The 16138-nt window shown below is 41.4% G+C and overlaps 1 protein-coding gene across 1 annotated transcript; it reads left to right on the top strand.

Moving 5' to 3' along the window:
* Nucleotides 1–2956: 2956 nt before the first annotated feature.
* LOC132384495 (slit homolog 2 protein-like) lies at nt 2957–7357 on the top strand. Its single transcript, XM_059955644.1, has 2 exons — nt 2957–2980; nt 4828–7357. Exon 2 carries the CDS (start codon nt 5165–5167, stop codon nt 6230–6232), a length of 1068 nt encoding a protein of 355 aa, XP_059811627.1. The 5' UTR covers nt 2957–2980; nt 4828–5164; the 3' UTR covers nt 6233–7357.
* Nucleotides 7358–16138: the final 8781 nt, after the last annotated feature.

Here is a 16138-nt window from a genome sequence, read left to right as displayed (position 1 = left end):
AATACAATAGAATCCAAGAAAAAAACCATACATAACAAAGACGAACAAACATCCAATGGGCAAAAGAGGACAAATTGTGCAATTAATAAAATAATAAAATAAATAATACCGAGAACATGATCAGCAGAGTCTCCAGAAGTGAGTCCACAGTTCACTGTTGAGGTTACTGAGGCCATCTAGGAGCTCAGTGGTTGTAGGGCAACAACTGTTCCTGAACCACAATGTAGTACTGTAACTGCAACTGCAATGCATTGGTAATGAATACTTCAGGTGGTGGATTGTGTACCAGCCAACTGCGCACCCTTGTTCTGGATTTTGTTGAGCTTCTTTGAATTTTGTTGGAGCTGCACTCAACCAAGCAGTGAAAAATGCTCCTACAGCCATAACAGGTTGCTGGACCAATTGAGTTTCAATGGTAAACCCCAGGATGCTAATGATTACCACTGAATGTCACAGATAGATGGTTAGACTCTTTCTTTCTCTCTTGCTGATGATGATCATTGTCTGGCATTCTATACTGTGAATATTATGCCACTTCATCATCTATGTCTGTGTGTTCTCTAGATCTTGCTGTATGCTGGCATGGAATGTTTTATTTCTCAAAAACTGTGAATTGAATTGAGCATTTTGTTATCATGAGGAATACCTCTGACTTACTGATGAAAAGAAGATCATTGATGAGGCAGGTTAAAATATTTGCTCCTGGCATACTGTGCTATCCTGGGAATGGGATGCTTTATCCATCTACCTTTGTTCAAGCTATGACTTTTGGAGTAATTTTCCTTTGAGGTCCATCAGAACCCTAAGTCCTGATGCAGGGTTTTAATCTGAGACATCAACAATTCCTTCTCCCCCCCCCCCCCCCCACCCCCTTGGGTGCTGCTCAACCCTTTGGGTTCCTCTGGCAGATTGTTTATTGCTCAAGTAGGCTTATCCTTAATATTGGATCCAATTTGGCAGGACTTGACCAGCTCTCACTGTGCTGTTTCTAACAAGCCATTCTTGGAGATGGATAGACAATAGGTGCAGAAGTAGACCATTCGGCCCTTCGAGCCTGCATCGCCATTCTGAGATCATGGCTGATCATCTATCAATACCCGGTTCCTGCCTTGTCCCCATATCCCTTGATCCCCCTATCCATAAGATACCTCTCTAGCTCCTTCTTGAAAGCATCCAGAGAATTGGCCTCCATTGCTTTCTGAGGCAGTGCATTCCAGACCCCCACAACTCTCTGGGAGAAGAAGTTTTTCCTTAACTCTGTCCTAAATGACCTACCCCTTATTCTTAAACCATGTCCTCTGGTACTGGACTCTCCCAGCATCTGGAACATATTTCCTGCCTCTGTCTTGTCCAATCCCTTAATAATCTTATATGTTACAGTCAGATGGATGTTGAAGCCCCCCATCCAGACTGTATTCTGTGTCCTTTCAGCTTTTAGTGCTTCTTTCAAATGTTCGACATTCATCAGCTGAGGAAGTTAGATGGGTGGTAACCAGGAGGGGCAAATTGTGGTCATGTTTTAATTTGTTATAATTAAACCTGTTTCTTTAAGATAACATTTATGTAATATTTGTAAGTTTGAAGGCAGCAACAATGGGATCTATTGTTTCTATCATCTCCTCAATATTTGTTTCTGTAATTGTTACCCTAATCTATAATCTGTGAATTTTAATTTTTCACCTTTTTAGGTTCCAGGGGACATAGAGGAGATTTGGCAAATTATTACATGCACATAGTAAAGTTGAAATTAATCTCATTTTTAATCAGCCACCAGCCCAGCCCTTCCATTTCTAGACAGATACATATAATCTCCTTTCATATTCTTTCTGATGTGGTCAACACAATTTAAAAATATATCATTCTGGGAAATCACTCTACATTTCACACTATTGTATTTAAATGAAGTGCAACATTTTACTAGTCCATAGTTTCTGGTGATCTTTACCTAAGCAATTTCCTGATTATTGACTTTTGTCACATACACTCATGTATGAACTAACCTATGTTCCAATAATGTGACAATATGAGGGGCACCAAATAAAACAAAAGTTTTTTTTTACAAAGAAGCTGATGTGTATAGAAAAGGCTATTTTATCATTTTATACCTGACTTCACCTTTTCAGAAGATGGTTGACTAAAAGTTTGAAGTTAATAACTCATCAGGAGTGATTGATAAGTTTGTGGCCTAAGGTAGAAGGAGATGAGTTATTAACTTCAAACTTTCTGTATAATCACTCAGAGTTGAACTGCATGTGCATGTAACGAGAGCAGTATAACTCATCTCCTTCGACTTTAGGCCACAAACTTATCAATCACCCATGCCGTGGACACTATCTGGAGGTCCAAGATCTGTATGCTCCCTGACTGCTGGACCAAGCACGTAAATGTAGGAGGGGACTATGTTGAAAAAAAAATGTGCTAGGTTTTCTAAAATTGACTTCTTCTACCTTAGGCCACAAACTTATCAATCACCCCTTGTATTTTGGGTTATGATCAACCTCTGAGGGAAATTCACTGAAGAAAATTAGCATTAGCTTCTCTTGTGTCCATTTGTCTACAGGATTTGCATACAAAAGACTAGAATTCTTTTGTATGCATAAAGAATTGAGCCAGAAACTCAATCTTTTAATTTTATTTTTTTCTCTCTCTGCAACTGCATTAGTAAATGACAATCCTCCTTCGAAGATATTTATTTTACTGTGACGGTAACTTTTAATCTTCATTAATGGTAGCTGTAAAGCAACTGGCTTTTAAATAATTAATCTTGGTTGATGAGTGTAATCTTAATAAAATCTGAGCTGTCAATCTGTGGAGACAGAAGTTTCCAGTTAAAACATCTGTGGTTACTGCAGAAGGACATGTCAGAACAAAGTAAAAATTGATTGGAAGCAGTTTCACATGTGACAGCCCCAGCTCTATAAAACCATCGGTACAGAACCAAACCTTCAGACTGCAAGTACATTCCATCCTACAGAGAGGGGTAAGTGATATCATGTATATTGATATATTCAGATCTTGTTACCTACATGTTATTAATCTAATCAATTCCTGCACTGATAAGCAAAGAGAAAATGTTTCATATTTTATAAATATTAAATGCAGTAAATGCTGGAAAAACTCAGTGGATCAGCCATAATTTGTGGAAATAACAGGCAACTTTTGTTTTACTGCAGGCACTGAAAAGTAAAATTGCTGTAACCATATTCTGAGGAATAGAAGAAGTGGCTATATAATGATTAACCTGCTGTGTGCTTCCAGTTTTTATTGGATTGGCTGACAACTTTTAAAAAAAATTGAAATATACAGTAATTTCTTATGGATTGAAGTGATATAGAATGGGGTGTTACATCATGTATAATATATTTTTAAATGAGAGACAGCTGACGCATTGGACACCTTCCTAAGGATTATAGAAGAAAATTCAATGGTGTTCATAACACCAGAAATGTTTTCAGTTTTGTGACACCCTGCACTGAATTTACCTACAGGTGTTTTGAATTTTTCAGAAATATTTGTAAAAGTAAAATTATGTTAACATCATTTATGGAGTACATGCTGTTTTTCTATACACAAAAAAATTACTAACACCGGCTGCTGGAAATGCCATGGAGGAAGGGAGAATTTTGTTGTGAATTGTTTTGATTTTTTTGTTTCTAACTGACTGTCTTCTACTTGTTGGTTTAAGTTTTCTTGCTGTGCAGTGTAAAATTAAATGATTTTTCATGTTACATTCATAAATTCACAAACAAAACATTAATAAATATAAAGGAATATCCAGAGTTGATTCAAAGCATAGGACACCATTGGGTCCATTATCACCACTCTAATCATTTGACTGGGTTATTCACTTACACCTATCCACCAACACAGTTCACAACCCATTTTAAATTATCCTTTCTCAAATATGTATCAACTTTACGTTTTACATCATGCTTATCCTTAAGTTTTCAAAGTAAATTTATTACTAAAGTACATGCCAAAGTACGTTACCATATACCACCCTGACATTCATTTTCTTGCAGGCATATAAAGGAAAATAAAGACATCCAATAGAATTTATAGAAAAAGTGTACATAAATAACGACTGGCTACCAATGTGTAAAGGAAGGCAAATTATATTGCAAGATATTTGAAGTTACTGTATAATATAATTCAACAAACCACCTCCTTCCCTCTTTATCAGCAGTTACCCATCTCTGTCCTTTGGTTACAGAAGGTGATGAATGTAAACGGGCTCCTTGCAATTTACTCTATCAATTTTGAACACCCTATCCAGATCTCATTAATGACATTTGATTGATCTACAGGAGCCTGGTGTCTTTAATCAGCTCTTATTCCAGGTTCAGCTTATGTATAAGAACAGAATAGACAGATGCACCTGCAGGCCTTTCAGCCCTAGTCAAAGCTGTCATTCAACAAGGTCGTGGGTAGTCTTTTACCTTAGCCCCACTTTCGTGCACTAATGCCCTGTTGCTTGAAAATCTGTTGATCTGGGGAATGAATAGACTTGAGTGACCCAGTCTCCAGTCCTCTGGGATACAGAATTCCATGTATTCAACATAGTTTGGGTGAAGAAATCTTCCCTCTTAGTGCAGAATAGTTAACTCCTAATCTTAAGGGTTCTAGATCCTAATAGTGGAGGCACCCAAGACTGGACACAATATTCACAAGTTTACTACATGCCATTTAATATATAATTGTCGGGAATACTAATTTAACCCAGACAAATATAAAGGTAATAAGGGATTGGAATGTATATTTGATGTGGATCGCGGGAGAAAAGTTAGACATTATGTTAAGTAACATACGTTTTATTTACTGTTACAGTGACATGAAAGTGGTTGTAGATTAGGACGTTCTTGACAACGAAGAAATCAAAAACAAACGACAAGCGATGAGCCTGCAGTGACAAAGTGAATATTGTATATCCAAAAATCAAAGGACAAAGTAGTTTTAGAAAAGAAATCAAGGGGACAATCCGTAAATGTAAGCAAAAGACACAAATGCTACGATATATGTTTTCAATAGTTGAATTATTTGCAAGAGTGACTATTTAAAGTGACTTAGTTTAATGGAACTGGCATTCGCCAAATACTTGAAGGAATTTGTTTATCCGTCTCTCGAAAGCCTCGGTTTCTGAAGCACTTTGAAAATTGCAAACGGTATGAACCTAATTATTACCACTTGCCTCGGTGTCTTGGCGGGCATCCTGAAGACCGATGGATTCAAACTGTGCCCGCACCGTTGCTCCTGCGATGATTTCTCCCATTTCGTGGACTGCAAAAGGCGTTCCCTGACTTCCATCCCGAGGGATATCCCACACGGTACATGGATGCTAGATATTAGGTACAACAACCTGGCCGAGATTCCCCGCGGTTCCTTCAGCGGACTGTGGTCCACGCGGGTAGTCCTGTTGGCTCGCAACCGAATTAATCTCATCCATTCTGGAGCCTTCGAGTCCCTGAATTTTCTGGAAAGCCTAGATCTGGATCAAAATCGTATAAAGTTCCTACCCGGGGATCTTTCTGATAGCCTGCAGCACTTGATAGAACTGAGACTGTCGAATAACCATGTTGAATACATTCACGGCGATAGCATGCGGAATCTGGAAAGCCTGCAGAAGTTGGACCTGAGCGGCAATTTGATCACGTCCATGGAAAGCGGGGTTTTCAGAGGTCTGCCCAAACTCCGGACTCTGTTCCTGACAAACAACAGGCTGGTCGTCATTGAAAACGGATACTTCCTCATGCTACAAAGTCTGGAAGTTCTTCACTTGGAGAACAACAACATTTCAACCATCCAGGGAGAAGCTTTCGGCTCCCTGCGGAGCTTGAATCTCCTGTGTTTGAATGGAAACCGTTTGAATCACATCAACTTCAAAACGTTTCTGAACATTCAGACTCAAGGCACCCACCTGCAGCTCGCCCACAATCACTGGACGTGTGACTGCGACCTCCAGAGAGTGTTTGGGAAGATCGTTAGTGTTCGGCATCTGCACGTGGACGATTACAGCAACATCACTTGCTCAGCTCCTGGGCACCTCCTGGGATATCCACTGGTGGCAGTGGATTCGCAGCTGTGCGTGGCCGAGACTGCCACCGTCTTGGTGATAACTGGCACGGTGCTGGTCACTGTCATCGCCGCTATCGTCATGGCCGAAAGAAACCGGAAGAAAGGCGGTAACAAGAGTTGGAACGACAGCGATGGGCCCTTTGACTCTCAGGAGAAATGACGCTTTGCTGAAGAACCGTATTTAGATCAACGGTGTCAGTTTCCGCTGAGATGCCTGGTCCAGAGCATCTTATCATAAAACATTATCTTTCAAGAAAATGTTCTTGATAAATTGTAACCAGTTTCTGAGAGCCCGTGTTCTGAGAACCCACAAAAGTAAACCCATGTTCAGAGAAATTAACACAACCATTTGTTTGAACGGAAATTGTATACCGTTCTCTATATCTCCCGATCTGTCAGGATTATGTCAAACGATAAATCATTCATTGAGAGTTGTTCCGGTTGTTCCCACCCACCCCCCGTTGAGAAAGCACACTTTCCCGGAATATTAACAACACTGAATCCCCGTCACCCCGTCTGCTATAGAATGTTTCCAATTCCCTTATAGTTTAACTATTTTTTTGTAGCTAACACAGACCATGAATTTTGGCTAGACTTGAAAATATCCCAGCTGTAGTCCGATCCAAGCAGACGGAGAGTGCTCGGAGTCCATTAACATCGGTGATGTAAGGGACTGGAAGAATATGAGACGGCAAATCAGTGAAGTCATGTCTATATGTATATCTGTAATACAAAAGTATCAGGGAACGATTATATTGATTAATGCTGCTTAAGTCAAAGTGGAAGTGAATGCTCTTAAATTACTCTTAGCTTTGAATTGCTCGATGAACAGGTAAAACTGAGCATTTTGCATAGAATTCCTTGTTCCGCGCGATCCACTGGCTACTGCATTCCGAAAGAATTCAACAGCATGTCAAGCTCACTAGTTAAGTGTATTAACAAGTCAGCTCGTTGCTTTCTTAAAATGTTATAAACAAAGTTCAGTTTTGAAACTCTAGATGTTTTCTGAGCTTTTATAGCTACATCACAGTAGCTTTCTTAAACCGTTTCACGACAAGCATTGATACTGCAGCCATCATTACCTGGCAAAATGGCGTATGCGAAAATGAACTGTTTTGTGTTACTGTTCATTTTGGTGAAAAGTTAAACTGAAGTGTCTCCTTTAAAAACTAATATTAATTATTAGCTGTTTCATCAACCTTAACCGTCAACAGAGGTTTCTTTTAAATAATATTTGAAAATTTGTTCCTTGCGTGCTGGAAATTATAACTACTGTATTTGTTTGCATTTTATATAAAGACATTTGGGGGATTTCATCAAAGTACAGTGAACACTTGATTAATGCCAATAAACAGTAAAACACACACAAAATGCTGGAGGAACTCAGCAGGTGAGGCAGCATCTATGGAAATGAGTAAACTGTCGACGTTTCCGGCGGAGACCTTTCATCAGAACAAGAAAAAAAGATATGAAATTAGAGCAAGAAGGAAGAAGGGTGTGTGTGTGTGTGTGTGTCTGTCTGTCTGTCTGTCTGTCTGTGTGTGTGTGTGTTCGCTCAGTCGATCACCCCAACAGATTCACAGGTGAAGTTTTGCCTCACCTGGAAGGACTGCTTGAGGCCCTGAATGATGGTGAGGGGGAGGTGTAGGGGCAGGTGGAGCACTTGCTCCGCTTACAAGGCTAACTAAGTACCAGGTAGCTGTGAGAATCAATGGGGTTATAAAAAGGATTATTAAAAAATCAGTAGGCAAATGTCTTCAGAGATGGAGACAGAAATCGAGAAAGGGGATAGGGTGTCAGAATAGAGCAGGTACATTTTGAGGGCAATGGAAGTTGCAGGCAAAGTTGATGAAGTCGAAGAGTTCCGTATGGGTTGTAGGAAGCAGCACCAATGCAGCCGTCGATGTAGTTTAGGAAAAGTGGGGGATGGCCACCAGTGCAGGCTTGAAACACGGACTGTTCCACGTGGCTGACAAAAAGTCAGGCAAAGCTAGGACCCATGTGAGTGCCCATGACTACACCTTTGGTTTCGAAGCGGGAAGAGTGGAAGGAGAGATTATTAAAAGTGAGGACTGGGGTTCCGCCAGACGGAAGAGTGGTCATGGAAGGGAGTAGGTCCGGCCTGTTATCTAGAAAGAAGTGGGGAGCTTTAAGGAAGGAGTGAGGTTAGAATTTGAGCGATGAGTGGTAAGGTTGAGACGGTTGAAGGCTCGTCGGCATTTAGCAATGAAAAGAGCCAGAGCAAGCAGAAGACTAGGGCAGAGCATCAAGGGAGATGAGGAAGGCTGAAGACGGGAGAAGGGGGTCATCGGTGCGGGGTGGAGAGTCCTTGCCAAAGAAATAGGCACAGAGACGGATGCGACGGAAGAAGCGTTCAGCTTCAAGGTGGGCGCGTAACTCACTGAAGTGTGGGCTTAGGGGGACAAAGGTTAGACAGAACGTTCTGCCTCAGAGAGGGGAAGGTCACAGGGAATAGTGAAGACCTGGCACAGAGAGGTGGGATCAGAGGGGAGGGGGAGAATTAGGGGAGGTTAGGTTTTTCAGGGAAGGTGGATGGAAGGAAGATGGAGTCTCCAAGGACCCAAGAGCTGATGGAGAGCTTAAAGCTCTCTGCTTCTTTCTAGATAATATCTCAGCCCTGTTTCTACCCCCCCCCCCAGTTCAGACCATTCCCACCCACATCCATGACACGTCACACGCTCTGGATCTTTTCAAGTTCCTTGGCCCTGATTGTCTCATTTTCACCTTGGGCGTCTATTTCCATACACCTCCATCCCCCACCAGAAAAGCCTCAAAGCTCTCCATTTCTTTATGGACACCAGACCCAACCTGCTCCCCTCTACCACCACTCTCCTCCGTCTGGTGGAACTGGTCCTCACTCTCAATAATTTCTCCTTCGGCTCCTCCCACTTCTCTGAATGAAAGGTGTAGTCGTGGGCACTAGCATAGGTCCCAGCAATGCTTCACTTTTTGTGGGCTACATGGAACAGTCTATAGTCCAGTCCTACACCGGCATTGCTCCCCAACATTTCCTCCGTTACATCGATGACTACTTGGAGCTGATTTCTGCAGCCATGCTGAGTTTGTTGGCATCATCCACTTTACCTCCAATTTCCACCCTGCTGTCAAATTTACCTGGTCTATTTCCGACACCTCCCTCCCCTTTCTTGATCTCTTGTCTCTATTGCTAGAGACAGTTTATCTACTGATATCTTTTTATAAGCCCACGGATTCTCATAGACTATGCCTCTTCTCACTCCGCCACTTGTAAAAATACCATCCTCTTCTCTCAGTTCCTCCTCCTTCGCGCATCTGCTCTCAGGATGAGGCTTTTCATTCCAGAATGAAGGAGATGTCCCCCTTCAAAGAAAGGGGCTTTACTTCATCCACCATCAACGCTGTCCTCACCCGCATCTCTTCCATTTCGTGCACATCTGCCCTCACCCCATCCTCCCGCCACCCCACCAAGGTTAAGGTTCCTCTTGTCCTCACCTACCACCCCAGTAACCTCCGCCATCTCCAATGGGATCACACCAGCAAGCACATCTTTCTCCCGCCCCTCCACTTTCTACAGGGATCGCTCCCTATGCGACTCCCTTGTCCATTCATCCCTCCCCACCAATCTCTCTCCTGGTGCTCATCCTTGTAAGTGGAACAAGTGCTACACCTCCTCCCTCACTACCATTCAGGGCCTAAAACAGCCCTTCTAGCCGAGGCGACACTTCATCCATGAGTCAGTTTGGGTCATATATTGTATCTGCCACTCCAATTTGAGGACAGAATATAATATAAATGGTAAGACTCTAGTCAGTGTGGAGGATCAGAGAGATGATCCTGCGCAGGTTGACAGTGTTGTTAAGAAGGCGTATGGTGTGTTGGTATTCATCAACCGTGGGATTGAGTTCAAGAGCTGTGAGGTAATGTTACAACTATGTAACACCTTGGTCAGACCCCACTTGGAGTACTGTGTTCAGTTCTGATCACCTCACTACAGGATGAATGTGGATACTATAGAGAGAGTGCAGAGGAGATTTACAAGGATGTTGCCTGGATTGGAGGGTGTATCTTAAGAGAATAGGTTACGTGCACTTGGCCTTTTCTCCTTGGAGAGACAGAGAATGAGAGGTGACCTGATAGAGGTGTATAAGATGATGAGGGGCATTGATCGTGTGGATAGCCAGAGGCTTTTTCCCAGAGCTGAAATGGCTAACTTGAAGGGGCATAGTTTTAAGGTGCTCGGAAATGGGTACAAGGGGGATGTCAGGGGTAAGTTTTTCACACAGAGAGTGGTGGTTGCGTGGAGTGCACTGCTAGCGACTGTGGTGGAGGCGGATACAATAGGGTCTTTTAAGAGCCTCTTAGATAGGTACATGGAGCTTAGAAAAATAGAGGGCTATGTGGTAGGGAAATTCTAGGCAGTTTCTAGAGTAGTTTACATGGTCAGCACAACATTGTGGGCTGAAGGGCCTGTAATGTGCTGTAGATTTCTGTGTTCCGTAATATTATTTAAATTTTAATCTTCTGTTAGAATGACACTCATTTTTTTGATTTCTCAAAACTAAAATTTTTGTTGTCACAACATGAAACATTGAATTAACAAATTCATAGAAGCGAGCCTTTAACTGTATTTGCATATCAAATTTATACTATGCTAACAGAAAGAATGTTCTGTTCCTAAACATTTAAGCAGCCATGGACTTCGGAGATTATTAAATTGATACTAGTCCTTCAAATGTGCTTTGGTAGGAAAATCCTTTGCTGTAACCTTTCTGCATGAGACTGAAGTAGCTTCAGCAACTCAAAGTTCAAAGTAAATGTTATTATCAAAGTACATCTATGTCACCATACATAACCCTCAGATTCATTTTCCTGGGAGCATACTCAGCCAATTGATAGAACAGTAACTATAACAGGGTCAATAAAATATCAATCAGAGTGCAGAAGACAACAAACTGTGTCAAATGCCATCTATAAATTTGCTGATGATACAGCCATTGCTGGTAGAATCCCAGATGGCAATGAGAGGGTGTAAAGGAGCAAGATAAACCAGCTAGTTGAGTGGTGTTGCAGCAACAATCTTGCACTCAATGTCAGTAAGATGAAAGAGCTGATTGTGGACTTCAGGAAGGGGCAAGACCAAGGGAACACGAACCAATCCTCACAGAGGGATTGGAAGTGGTGAGAGTGAGCAATTTCAAGTTCTTGGGTATTAAAATCATTGAGGATTTAACCTGGTCCTAATGTATCGATGCAGCTATAAAGAATGTAAGACAGCAACTACTGTATACTTCATTAGGAGTTTGAGGAGATTTGGTTTGTCACCTAAAACACTCAAAAACTTCTACAGATGTATCAGGGAGCGCATTCTGAAAGGCTGCAGCACTGTCTGGTATGGAGGTTGTGGCGGGGGGGGGGGGGGTGGGGGGAAGAACTACTGCACAGGACCAAAAGAAACTGCAGAAAGTTGTAAAATTAGTCAGCTTAATATTGGGTAACAGCCTCCGTAGCATCCAAGGCATTTTCAAGGAGCGGTGCCTCAGAAAGGTGGTGTTGATTATTAAGGACCCAGGACATGGCCTCTTCTCACTGTTACCATCAGGTAGGAGGTACAGAAGCCTGAAGGCACACACTCAGCGAATTAGGAACAGCTTCTTCCCCTCTGCCATCCAATTCCTAAATGGATATTGAACCCTTGGACATTACCTCACTACTTTTTTATTTATAATTTTGCATTACTTATTTAATTTAACTATTTTATATAAACACTATAACCCATAAACACTTTCACTTTTAAAAATATTATTTCTGTTTTGCACTATTTTTAATCTAACTATTTATATATATATATATATATATATAGTTGTTTTACTTATTTTTAAAATACTTTTTCTTTCTATATGATCATGTATTACATTGTACTGCTGATGCTACCAAATTTCACGACACATGCCGGTGATAATAAACCTGATTCTGAATCTGTGCAAATGCAAATATAAAGAATAACAATAATGAGAACATGAGACAGTAGATAAAGAGTCCTTAAAGTGCGATCATTAGTTGTGGGAACATTTCAATGATGGGGCAAGCGAGCATAGTTATCCCCTTTTATTCAAGAGCCTGGTGGTTGAGGAGTAGTAGTAATTGTTCTTGAACCTTGTGGTGCGAGTCCTGAGGCTTTTGTACCTTCTATCTGATAGCAGTAGTGAGAACAGAGCATGACCTGGGTGGTGGGAAACCTGGCTGATAATGGAACAACACACACACAATGCTGGAGGAACTCAGCAGACCAGGCAGTATCTGCAGAATTTCTCATGTTTCTAATGATGGATGGTGCTTTCCTATGATAGTGATTCACGTAGATGTGCTTAATGGTTGGGAGGGCTTTACCTGTGATCTACTGGGCTGAGTCCACTACCTTTCATGGGATTTTCCATTCAAAAGCATTGGTGTTTCCTTGATGCAGCCAGTCAATACATTCTCTATTGCACATCTATAGAAGTTTGTCAAAGTTTTAGACATCAATGTGTTTCTAAATGTTGTTGCTGTAATGAAAGAATTTCCCACTTGGGATCAATGAAGTATTATTATTATTATTATTATTATTATACAGAATGTCAGAGATAATAAACCTAATTTGGATTCTGATTTTGGCACAAAAACATGAAAAAAGAAGCATGGTGTGCTTTAAATGGTGTGCTTTGAAATACAGCTGATTCTAGTGTGCATTAGAGCAAGTAGTTTGGAAAGCGAACAAAATATTATTTGTTGCAAGAGGACTGAATGTAGAAGTAGAGATGTTATTTTTAAGAAAAAAAACAAAAAACATAGAAACTGAACATCTGAAATAAAAACATAGATGAAATGTGTTTAGCCTCACAGTCATAAGTGTGAAGCACGTAGAAAAGAGGGCTAAGCACACAGCCCTGTGGTAATGGAGATCATGGAGGTGATGTTGTTGCCAATCTGCACTGACTGGGATCTGCAAGTGAGGCAATTGAGGATCCAGTTACACAAGGAGTTATTGAGGCCAAGGTCTTGGAGCTTATTGATTAGTTTTGAGGGGATGATGGTATTGAAAGCTGAGCTATAGTTGATAAAGACCATCCTGATGTACGCATTTCTGCTATCCAGGTGTTTCAGGATTGTGAGAGCAGCCAATGAGAAGGCACCTGCTGTGAACCTGTTGCTCCGGTAGGCAAATTGGAGCGGATCGAAGTTGCTTCACAGGCAGGAGTTGAAATGTTTCATCACCAGCCTCTCAAAGCAATTCATCACACTGGATGTAAGCGCTACTGGGTGATAGTCATTGAGGTAGGTCACCACACGTTCTTCTTACTCTGAATAATTGAAGCCTGCTTGAAGCAGGCGGGTACCTCAGACTGCTGAAGTGAGAGGTTAAAGATCTCAGTGAACACACCAGCCGGTCGATCAGCACAAGTCTTTAGTACTTGGCCAGGTACCCCATCTGGGCCGGATGCTTTTCATGGGTTCACCCTCCTGAAAGCTGCCCGCACGTCGGCATCAGAGACTGAAATCATAGGATCATCGGGGATGTGTGACTTTGCTATGGTTCCTCCATGTTGACGGTCAAAGTGAGCACAGAGTTCATCTGGAAGCAAAGCCCTGCTGTCGCCCATGTCACTTGACTTAATTTTGTCGGAGGTGATAGCAGTCAAGCCCTGCCACAGCTGTTGAACATCCCTTGTTGATATAAGTTTTGGGTGGAATTCTCACTTCACCCATGAGATGGCTTTCCGGAAATCACACCTGCACTTCTTGTAGCTTTCTCGGTCTCCAGACTTGAATGCCTCGGATCTGGCCCTCAGCAGCTTTTACATCTCATGGTTCATCCAGGGCTTCTGGTTGGGGAAGACTCTGTTCGATTTAGTGTTTTAATAAAGTCTGTCCCAGCATAATAATGTTTCAGCACATGGTCCTGCAACATTCTGCTGTGAGCATGTCCTTCAGCTGGAAGGTCAGCAGATGTGGGCAGACCAAAGTATGTAGAACATAGAAATGCATAGCACAGTGAAGGCCCTTTAGCCTAAAATGTTGGATCATACTTTTAACCTACTCCACAATTAATCTAATGCTTCCTTCCCATATAATCCTCCATGTCTTTCATCCATGTGCTTTCCTAAGAGTCTCTTAAATCTCCCTGATGTATCTGCCTCTATCACCAGTGTGTTCCATTGCTCTCGCTGTAAAAAAAAACAATACCTCTGACATCCCTCTATACTTTTTTCCAGACATCTTAATATTATGCCCTCTCACATTTGTTATTTTTATCCTGGGAAAGAGGCATTGACAGTCTGCTGTATCTATGCCTCTTATCGTGTTATACACCTCTTATTCTCCTTCACTCAAAACAGAAAAGCCTTAGTTTGCTCAACCTCTTGTCATGTATTCACCAAGTTAAAGATATTCCAGCAGCAGCTGACATTTGTTTTAGTATGCACCCTGTAAATACTTTATGGAGCTTAGAGTCCAATGTTATACACCTGCTTAAGATAAACTTCAACAAGAAATTTGCATCCCTTTCCAAACCGTCATGACAAATAAACAATGCAGGAGATATCTTCCACATCACAGACACCTGAATGGCAACATAAGACGGGGTTGAGACTCTGGCTGTGTGTGAAGGATCTGCTCGAGATGGCAGTTCTCATTCTCATCACCAGCCAAGCAAGGCTAGTGGCTCGGAACTCTGGTGATGAAGGATACTACGAAATGACAAGATATTAATATTACAATTTGTTTTTAAATCTCTGGCCTTTTTTAGTGCAATTCAACATGTTGCAACTTTCTAGTTCATAGCAGAAGAATACAGATTTGGAATTTATCATTCATAGACACCAATCCTGAACTGTAGTTATTCATCAAATGGCATCTGTTAGTTATGCATGAAAAACCATAGATTAAGAGGAAAAAATATTTCCAACCCATCATAACCTATGATGCCTGAATGTTTGTTGGTAATTAAGTGTTCAGTTCATTTATGAGAACTGCAGTTGAGCTGTGGAATGTAGAGGAAACTCTATGTCACTTACCTAGCGAGTACTGTTGCTGGGACTGAGCTCAAAATCCCGAGTTATATCTTTGTCTGTTTACACTGGTAATCAGATGTTGGTAACTATGAATCAGGCCTTAAGGTGGAGAGTGGAGGAGGTGAGGGTCTGTGGAGCAGGGTTGCCTGTCAGAAGTAGGAGCTAGGGTCAGGAGGGCACATCCAACAAATGGCCAGACAGCTGTTACTGTATGTGGATGTGTCAGACCATTGACTCTAAACCATTAGTACATCTGCAGAGCAATGCATGGACCATTCCAGTAATGGCTTTAGAGCTAATAGTAGCCCTAGATACTGTCACTTCTTGTTGATTCTAGTCACAATCAAAAAGGTGCCAATGCTCTCTGTTCAAGAATAAAGTTCATCTCCTCCTTGGATGGAGTGTAGTAAAGGAGATGAGTCTGGGAAGGGGTGGTCTATGGTATTAGGGGTGGGGATGGTAAGATTTACCAACACTATGGCCTTCCTGAGATAAAGTGGGTCATTACTGTATCTATATTACCTTGACAGTTCCACCTCAGGATATTAACTAAACTGAAACTACAAAGGATTTTAATCTTTATGTAACCATTTCCAGAAAACTTGATAATCAATTCTAGACATCCAGGGAGCAAGTTATTTATATTACACCAATCAGCTTTGTCAACCAGCACCCTAGAAGGATTTCTGCTTGTTTGAGGATAAGGACAAATACTTGTATGCCTGGATTCACATGTGAGAATCATGCAGCCACTTGCAATACCTAGGAATTCAATTAAATGTGCAGGGTAATGATTTCTCTGTGTGGATCAGACCAGTCACTGCATCTATCTGAGACTCACATTTTGGTTCCTCAAGCCTTTCTGATATTTACATATTGTCATATTAATATTATGAAGGAATATATTGCACTGACCTAGATTTTCTCTGCTTTCACAAGTTGTCCAAGAAGTTTGTGTAGATTCAGCATGCCACCCAAAAACTTTGACAAGCTTCTATAGATGCACAGCTGAGAGTATC

Source organism: Hypanus sabinus, chromosome X1 (genome assembly GCF_030144855.1).
Source record: "Hypanus sabinus isolate sHypSab1 chromosome X1, sHypSab1.hap1, whole genome shotgun sequence".
Classification (NCBI taxonomy): domain Eukaryota; kingdom Metazoa; phylum Chordata; class Chondrichthyes; order Myliobatiformes; family Dasyatidae; genus Hypanus; species Hypanus sabinus.
Note: the sequence above shows the minus strand (reverse complement) of the source record. Positions and strands in the feature narration are given on the sequence as shown.